The sequence below is a fragment of the Monodon monoceros genome, unplaced genomic scaffold (genome assembly GCF_005190385.1).
Source record: "Monodon monoceros isolate NGI ecotype Baffin Bay Population unplaced genomic scaffold, NGI_Narwhal_1 Super_Scaffold_20, whole genome shotgun sequence".
NCBI lineage: Eukaryota > Metazoa > Chordata > Mammalia > Artiodactyla > Monodontidae > Monodon > Monodon monoceros.
The window spans coordinates 73,293,588-73,303,328 of NW_021703777.1; the positions used below are offsets into that span (position 1 = coordinate 73,293,588).

Genomic DNA, 9,741 nt, shown 5'->3' on the forward strand with positions numbered 1-9,741 from the left:
ACTATGCGCCATCAATAACAGAATGAATTTTTAAAACTGTGACATGAAATACTCTACATAGTAGACCCTTGAACAACAAGGGGGGTTAGGGATACCGACCCCCTGCTCAGACAAAAATCCAAGTATAACTTATAGTTGGCCCTCCATATACCCAGTTCCTCCACATCTTCACATTCAATCAACAGTGGATTGTGTAGTACTGCAGTATTTACTATGGAAAAAAATCCGCATATAAATAGATTCATGCAGTTCAAACCCATGTTGGTCAAGGGTCAACCGTAGTTTAAAACTGAAGAACTAAAAAAAAATAAATTAAAAAAAATTTTTTTAAATAAAATTGAAGAACTAGAGCATATGCATCGTCACAGATAAATCTCAAAAAACAACGCTGAGAAGAAAAGTTGCAGGAGGTGTAGAATATTATAAACCATCTATGAAAAAAGATTTTTTTTAAGTTTAAAATACTAAAAAGTGATTTTACACTCAAAAATACTGTGTTTATCAATAGTAAAAACAAAAATATGAATGGGGGGATATACTCAACCCCAGCATAGTGGTTACTTAAAGAAGGAAAGAGAACAGAATGAGCTTTGTCTGTATGTTTTGTTTTATTTCTTGGGGAGGTGGAGGAAAGGCTAAACCCAGTATGAGTTAAGATCTATTAAATCTGGACCATGGATATAAAGGTGTTCATATATTATTTCTTAACTTCTAAATCTAAAATATAATTTTTTTAAACATCTTTAAAGATAATGGATAGGAAGCAAGCAGCAGATATGATTATACTCTATTCTTTCCACCATAACCAATAAACAGAGTCAGAGACCTGGTTTTAAACCCCTGTTCCACCAAGTTACTCGACACTGAGGAAACTTACTTAATTTCTTCAGAGCTGCAACTTTCTAATCCATAAAACAAGAATAACACCCATCTCATAAGACTGTGATGTATATAAAATATCGGATAGTAGACATTCAACTACAGGTAGCTACTGTTTTAAATTTGCAGTAAAGGCACTTCCCTCGTGGTCCAGTGGGTAAGGCTCCATGCTCCCAGTGCAGGGGGCCCGGGGTTCAATCCCTGGCCGGGAAACTAGATCCCGCATGCATGCCACAACTAACTAGTCCACATGCCGCAACTAAAGATGACGTGCCACAACTAAGACCCGGAGCAGCCAAAATAAATAAATAAATGTTAAATTTGCAGTAAAAGTAAAGAACTAAGGGAGGGAAAGGACAAGGGTTTTGAATGGAATGAACTTGTCTCACCTTTTCAGAATTACATAAGAGAACATACGACAGATGTCACATGGATGTGACCACGACTTTCTAGTTTCCAAGACCCAACTTTAAAATAGGGATTTTACAAAGGAACTCAAGATTACACACCAGAGGATTAGCATATGGATTCCATGGTCCAGTTAAAGGAGACCAGAGCCATGTCAAGAAGTCCAAAATAATCCCATTACTCCATATTATATGAAAGGCTCCCAAATAATTTACTTCTTTTTCACTCAGAAAGGTCATTTTAACACAAACTTCTCTCCAATTTATAACTGTCTCCTAAAGAAAGACTAACCAACATCTTCAGAACAAAGCCCACATATATTCTTTTGTATTCCCCTTGGCCACCAGCCCCCACAGGTTATTTGCACACAAAGAAACAATATCAGAAGTACTAAAGTCCCTCATCATGTTATTAAGCCTTTTCTGGAGGCAAATTCCCGTAGAGCTATCACTAAACCATTGAAGGAAACCTTTATAGTCCAAGGACAACAATAAGCAGAGTATGAAAGTACAGTTAATTTTGACATCTTAGCAGCTATCCATTTACTGAATGTTCCAAGCACTGCTCTAAGCACTGTAAAGCCTCTCTTGATCTCCCTATTTACAGATAAGAAAGCTGAAACAGTCAGTGCTGTAGGTATTAAGCAGAAAAGCCAGGACTGAACGCAAATCTAATTCCAAAGCCCACACTCTTAATCACTAAGCTAAACTCACTACACCATGCTTGGGGAAGTAAGTATCTCTGCCTCCTGGCAGACTTTTCTCACAGTAAGAGAGAAAAGCAAAATATATTTAAATACAATACTCAATACTGAACTGTCACCCACTGTTGTACTTAGTTTTATTAGCATTCAGCTTTTATATTGTTTATGAAAAGTATAGTCCCATAAAGCAACCATATATAATGGTTGGAGTAAACTGGTATGCCAAAAGCTTGGGTGAAGTTCACCATTAACCAGATCTGAGTCACTGAGCAACAATCAATCTCTCTAGGCCTCAGTTTCCTGATCTTATAGATGAAGTTTTTGGCCTAGATCTAAGGTCTCTTTCAACTTTAACATTCAACACATTTTCTAAGACACTGTTAATACATGCTTTGAACAAAGACTTTGAAAGTCATCTTTTGAAAACCTTTAAAATGAAATCATATAGTATATGCTCTTATGTCTATCCTTTTACTCAAATATACTCAAAGCAAAAAACAAAAAAACATACTCAGGGCTTCCCTGGTGGCGCAGTGGTTGAGAATCCGCCTGCCGATGCAGGGGACACGGGTTCGTGCCCCGGTCCGGGAAGATCCCACATGCCACGGAGCGGCTGGGCCCATGAGCCATGGCCGCTGAGACCGCGCGTCCGGAGCCTGTGCTCCGCAACGGGAGAGGCCACAACAGTGAGAGGCCCGTGTACCGCAAAACAAAAACAAAAAAAAAACATACTCAAAGTTAGTCTGTGCTATTAAAAACCAAGAAAATGACTGGAAAGGGGTAGGGTGTGGGGATTCTGATGGTGCTGGTAATAATAATATTCTGTTTGTTTTGGGTGCTGGTCACACTTTATTGTATGTACTTTGTATATCACCATTTATTATTTTGATATGAAAAAGGTGTTTTTTTCTCCAAAGAAAACTTATGTGTTCTAACTCCACAACTATGTTTGTGTATATCAGAGCTGTGCAACCTTTTTGTTATAAATATATAAATGTGGTGCTTTGTGACCACCTAGAGGGGTGGGATAGGGAGGGTGGGAGGGAGACACAAGACGGAGGAGATATGGGGTATATGTATATATATAGCTGATTCACTTTGTTATAAAGCAGAAACTAACATGCCACTGTAAAGCAACTATACTCCAATAAAGATGTTAAAATAAATATATAAATATATATATTTATATATACACACATATATATAAAAATGTGTTTCTTGTCTAATTTTGTCCATAACCCTGCTCCCTAGTTCCAGTTCAGGCATCTACAGAAGAGATCATTTACTTGTAAATTACAGTATTCCTGTAATTCCTTTATGACTGTCTCCTGAAATTCGAAGTCAGTCTTAACTTTCCTTTGGAACCTAGCTCAAGAACCTCCCTACATACACATACCCTCAGAACTGCCATAGCATTGATTTTTTGCATCTAACATTTTTATCTTCCTCCAACCAGGTTAAGTCTTTTAGGGCTGTTGTCAATATGCTCAATAACTGCTCACATATTTACTGAGAAATAAGAATATATATTCTTTACAAAGGGGTGACCTGCAAAGGGATCCGAAATGCATCTAACTCTGTGCCTGACAGACAGAGATCAAAGCCTTTATAATAACCAAAAAAAAAAAAAAAAGAGAGAGAAGAGAAATGCACCCCAAAGAGTATTACTTGGACAGGCTTTTTGTTTTTTTACCTCAAATCTATAACACTTTCCTTGCTCAACCTACACCCAGAACCTCTTAAGGCACACTATCTAAATAAGTTAAACTGAACTATAATTTACATAACTGTAAAAACATACCACTTTTCTATTAGTAAAAAATTGTTCAAATTCTGGTAACATTACTTTATAGCAGGAAATTTCAGCTTTTTCCTTACATCAAAAAGGAAAAAGTTTAAAAGAAAATGATGATAATTAATTGATAAGGGTCAAAGTCTTAAAACAAAAACAGAACATTCAAACCTAGTAGAGCCATGCAATATAATTTTTTGTACCTTTACTTCCCATTCATTCATCTTTTAGAGAAATTATACTACACATCCTACCTAGTTAACAGTCTTAAATGTTCTTCTAAAGAGTTTTGTCTACAGCAGTGGTTCTCAGCATTTGGCAAAGTCTGGAGACGTTTTTAGTTGATATGATTGGCAGGGAGAGGGTAGGGAGGTGGAGGGAGGATTGCCTGTGCTATTGGCATCTAGTGCTATTAGTCAGGGATAGTGCTAAACATCCTACAATGCACAGGAGAACCACCCACAACAAAGAATTCATTATCTGCCCCACATAGTGCCAAGGTTGCATGGTCTATAGAAATCAAGAGACTTTCTTCTAAAGATTTGCAACTAGTTCTACACAGAATAATCAAATATATAAAATTTAAAATAAAAGATACAAAAATCCATTTAAATACTTAAGGAAAACGTATACAATAGTAGTTTTCATGAAACCAATTTGTTAATGCCATAGATTTAAATATTCCCTATGAGAATCCTAGAAAATCCTAGCTAGCAAAGTGCAGCTACAATATGAAAAAAACTACAGGTACCATACAGCACAAGAACAAGCAAGAGTATGTGCACTGATTTAAGGGCATTTTACTTCACTGAACATCAAATTTAAAAATATTTTCCATATTGAAATGCAAGTAAACCTTTAATTACAGGTAACACTTATTTTAATGTTTAAACTAACAAATTAGGTTGTGTTTAAATCCTTTAATCAGTAATACAAACCAGGTTCAATTATTTTTAAATACTTAAAAGTATGCCTACCTTTGGCAAGTCATGACAGCATGGTACAATATAAACACAAGCAGACTTAGATCTACATCTCAAAGCTATACATTTGCGGACAAATAATTTAAATTCTCTGAATCTCAATTTTCTCAACTAAGAAATAAGAAATCTAATTCAAAGACCTGTTCTTGAGAATTAGCAATAATGTATATAAACAAATGGAACTGAGAGCTCCTCTACAAATGGTGGTTAACTGTTAATACCAATAATAATTGATAGTAAATAATAATACAACCTATGAATACAGATTACAGTTTTATTCTATCCTCATAAGCAACAACTCATTTATGTAATTCAACTAAAAAAATAACCATAAAATGTACTTTAAATCAATTTTCCATGTCTAGCAACTTTGAAACATTACTTAAAATTCACACTCAGATTTAAATAAACCTGACACATAAAGGACAGACTTCCAAACACAGTTTCAGGAAAAAAGGCCTACATGGTTTATTTTGAGTAAATAAAGTATTAGCATGACTCAAAATTCAAAAGGGATCTTTTGATGCCTGTTGCCCAAGACACCCAATGACAGAGAAGCAATCAATGTTACCAATTTCTCATTAATCCTTTCACCTATACAGACAAATACACCTATTCTCCCACTTCTGATACAAATGGTGGCCTCCTCCCACTATTCTGCACTGTGCTTTTCACATTTATCTTGGAGGCTATATTTTAACTAACAACACACTCCAACAGTGGCCACTTACAACTTCTTATGGCCAGAATTCAGCAAATGTCAGCTATCTTTACTAAGGCACTTAAAAGGGGGAAAAAAATCCTTAAAATAAATCAGGAGTCTTAGTAAACACAAGCATATGAAATAAACTTTGGTAAAATGGAGATTTACATGAGGAAATACTTGATTAATTGACCAGCCACTCAAATACTGCATTTACCTACATAAAAAGGAAACGCGTGGACTGTACTACAAGTTCTTCAATGAGTTGAAAATAATCAACATAATCCACTTATAGAACTGGACCTAGTAAAATATCAATTAAATAAAATACTGGCGAAAATAAAGATACTTACTGGTTATATATTCCAATATCTGACCCTTTCCTAAATGTTCTTTTCACTTACTTTCTGGAATAAGTTTCATTCCAGATTTATAAAGGTACTGTCCTTAAAAAAATAAATTTTCCTGTTTGTATTTTCTGTTTTCTTCCTCTGAAACACTATGTCACTTGAAGCAAGGCTTCATCATCCCTTACTCAATATAGAGCTGTATTATTTTAACAATATGTATTACTATAGCAATACAAGATTTCTTTTAAGAACCAATTTAAGTACTAAGAATATCATGGTGAAAAGTCAACTCGCATAATGCAGAGACTATATGAATTATGAGAGCAGTAACTTACCCCTTTTAATTAATAGAAAATAACGCATTAAAGTCTTATATTAAGTGTCAGGCTTGTACAACCGTATCATAGAAGAAATGTTTTAGGCTACTGGCAACAATATTAGCTGCAAACTTTCATTAGGAAGATATATGTCAACTGTCCTGGAATATATTTTCTTATTAGAGAAAAACTTAGAATCACTGTTTCACTGTATATCAGTACAGGCATTTACGACTCTTTTTCTGCACTGTACCACAAAAATACAAAGTCATCCTTCCATTCAGAGTTTTGGCACTTGAACAAATACAGAGGTCAGAGTACATACACATGCTCTGTAAAACCAATCATTACTTATATACTATTACATTCAGTAAATCTGCTAGGATTTGGCATTTTTAAATAATTTTAAAGAATTTTCTCCATGTCTAACTGGAAAAATACATAATCACTTTAGACTCAAAGTTCAACTGCTATCAGACTTATGTTAATAACTCATCACATACTTAGAATGCTGAATTTCACAAATCATTAAGATCATTAAAGTACCAATGTAAGAGTAAAGTACAAATGGCAATAATACATCCAATAATGATATGTGACATCTTGAAAATAACCAGTCAGTATTTTTAATCTCTCTTTGTTGAATCCAAGGAGGAAAACAACCTAGCATTCTTCTTGATTTGGGTATGAAAAAAAAAACTGTACTGATTCGTTCATAATTTTGAGTCAAATTACTAAAACACTTTAAATATCTTACATTAATAAGTGCGGCTAATACAAGAGTATCTAAAATTTCCAAAGGACTCAAGAGCAGGTTAAGACAAAATTTTTTTTAATCATTTCAGATATAAATATGTTGGGATTAACCTACTTACTTAAAAAGGAAATATAACAATGTATTAATCTGCTGAAACCTCATGTTTTTTAATAGGGATGTTCTTCAAAAGTAAGAATCAAGTTAACTATGAGGGACATCATAGTGAAGTTTCATGGCACAACACAACACTGTCACAGAGGCACTGTCTTGGGACACTCTGTAACTTGTAGACAGTATTTTGAAATAAGCTTCTCGTACACTCCAGTATTTTATCCTAATCCTAGCTAAAAATATTTAAATGCCTTTAATACACCAAACAACTTGCCTTTACCCAGTCAAAAAGCTTTAGATGTCAATCGAAAAGAGGCCTAGATGTCGGGGTAAGTAGAAATGAGATAACGGTCTAATATGGAATTAATTTCCTATCTCAGGTGAAAATTCCCTTACCCCCCCCCACTCAAAGAAGACAGCACCCCATTATGCCTTCTCTTCTCTCCCAATACCGAACTGAGAGGGAGTAACTCTGAACGTCCTTCTTTCATCAATACCTAAGGACTCGCATCGCTCCTTCCTTAAGGAAAGGACCGTGGCGGCCAGACCATTTATAACCCAGAATACCCTTAAAAAGAGTGGGCCTTTGGGCAGCGCGGCTCTCCGGATCCAGTTACCACCTTTCCCCTTCCCCCAACCCACTTCCCGGGCTTTCTCAGGCTCGGCCTGCTCCCTCCCCACCCTACAGCCACACTTCCAGCTGTTGCCACTGCCTTGGGGCTCTCTCTAGAGCTCACACCCCGCCGATAAGCGCCCCTCCTCCATCCGCCCCCCTAGCCGTATTCCTCCCCAAACCACCCGCCCGCGAGACCGTCCATCCCAGGGCCCTGGGAGGGGAGGGGAAAACGGCGGAAGGAGGGGGAGACTGCTGCTTCCCCACAAGCAGAAGGGTGGCAGCAAAGCAGGCCACCCGGGGGTTACCAGGGATATTGGGGTCGCCACTGGAAGGGCCCTCCCGCCCTGGGCTGAGGTGGGGGACGTCCGGGAGTTCATTTCTGACCTCCTCGCTCTTCAGCACCTCCTTGAACTCCCGCTTGATTCGCTGCACCGCGATGTTGGCCATGTCTCCGCCCGCAGCTGATTCGTACCCGCCTCCTCCGCCACCGTTACGACCACCGCCACCGCCGCCACCTCTTCCTCCACCGCCTCCTCCCTCTGCGAGTCACACCGGTGCACACGAACGCGGCCAACGCCACCCCTGCCGCCGCGCTCTCCTGAGCGTGGAATCACCTCCGCGCCCGGCCACCAAAATGGCGCCGGGTCCGCGCATGCGCACGACGCTGACCCGGCCGGGCGGCGCAGCCGCTGCCGTCGTAGCCCCTTACGCCACAGTCGCGAACCCGCGCCGCGCTGCGCCGCGCCTCGCGTCTCAGCCCGAGCTGCGGCCGCGTGGCTCCGCCCTGCCGGCGTTTGGGGCCAGGAGGGTGCGGCTTCTGCGCCGGCTGGCGCTACCCAGGCCTCCCCGGTCTTCTCCGGCGTCTCCTCCTCTGTACGAACCAATGTGATATGGTCGAGGCTTCCAGAATTTAGCCTCTAACCGAAGGTTCGAATCCAACCTGACCGGTTCACGCGGCCCCACTCGGCTCAGAGCGCCGCCCTGACTCAGCCAGACCCAGAACCCACGGGATTAATGTAGTCGTGTGTGTCTAGTGTCTGAAAACACTGTCCCGGAACTCAGTCCGGCCCATTTTCTATTGGTAAAGAAAATCTACTGCGGTTCGTTTTTGTTCTGAAGCCATTATAATACTGTTACTACAATCAGCCCAGGATCTTTCCAGGTATAACAAATCATTAAATTAAGTATGGTCATTGTTGGGTCTCAGTTGTATCTAAGACCGCTTACTCCACGGAGATGCCTGAGAGTTCAGAAGCCGGATGTTGATCTTTGACCTACTTAGATAATTGATGCCAAGCCGTGGAACTAAAACCATAGTTTTTAAACTTGAATGTACATCAGAATCCCTGGAGAGCTTGTTTAAAAAAAAAAAAAAAAAGATTGCTGGAGTGTAGTGTGGGCCTAATAATTTGCATTTTTAACAAGTTCCCAGGTGCTTCTGCTCCTGCTGCTGGTTCAGGGACCACACTATGAGAACCACTGAACTAAGCCCTGTAAAAATAGTTTATAAAGTGAACAATGGAGAAATAATTGTTTCTTGGGGACGAAGGGCAGCTTCTGTAAGCCTAGGGTCTACAACAGTGTCTGGAGCGAGTAGGCAGTCAATAAATATTGAATGAATAAATGAGTAAAGATAAGAGTAAAATGTTTTAAGTGGAAAGTAAATTTGAAAGTGGTTGCTAGGGCTTCCAGTAACTAATATGGTTTTGATGCTGAGGGATGCTTTGAATAGAGAACATTTTGTAATAAGTAATAACGTTTATTTAGAAGTTTATATTTCTTGCATTTCTTTCACCTAACCAATCAGTAAAGTGTCCTATTAGAAGAATATCATAAATACACCGTCTTAGCAAAAATTACCAAAATTGTGGCAGTAGAAAAGAAAATAGCCACTGGGGGTGAATCATTCAGTGGAGGCACATGGCAAAAAAGAATTTATTGAACTCCTGCCGCGGGAACCAAGAGAGGATTTTAAATTCCAGCTCTCCTCCATACCAGCTCTCTCGGCCAAACTTGGTTTCCTCTTCTGCAAAATAAGGAAGCTGGATGAGATGATCTCTTTCAAGTTTTTAGAGTTTAGAAATCTAAAACATCTCGAAACATTCCCGTAAATGGACTAATT

The 9,741-nt window shown here is 38.9% G+C and overlaps 1 protein-coding gene across 1 annotated transcript in view; it reads right to left on the minus strand.

Moving 5' to 3' along the window:
• UBE2K (ubiquitin conjugating enzyme E2 K) overlaps nt 1-8,275 on the minus strand; it is a 77,605-nt gene extending 69,330 nt beyond the window's left edge. The window contains exon 1 of the mRNA XM_029234871.1: nt 8,004-8,275. Within this exon, the coding sequence (XP_029090704.1) occupies nt 8,004-8,066 (63 nt within the window). The 5' untranslated portion in view covers nt 8,067-8,275. The remainder of the gene's footprint in view (nt 1-8,003) is intronic.
• Nucleotides 8,276-9,741: the final 1,466 nt, after the last annotated feature.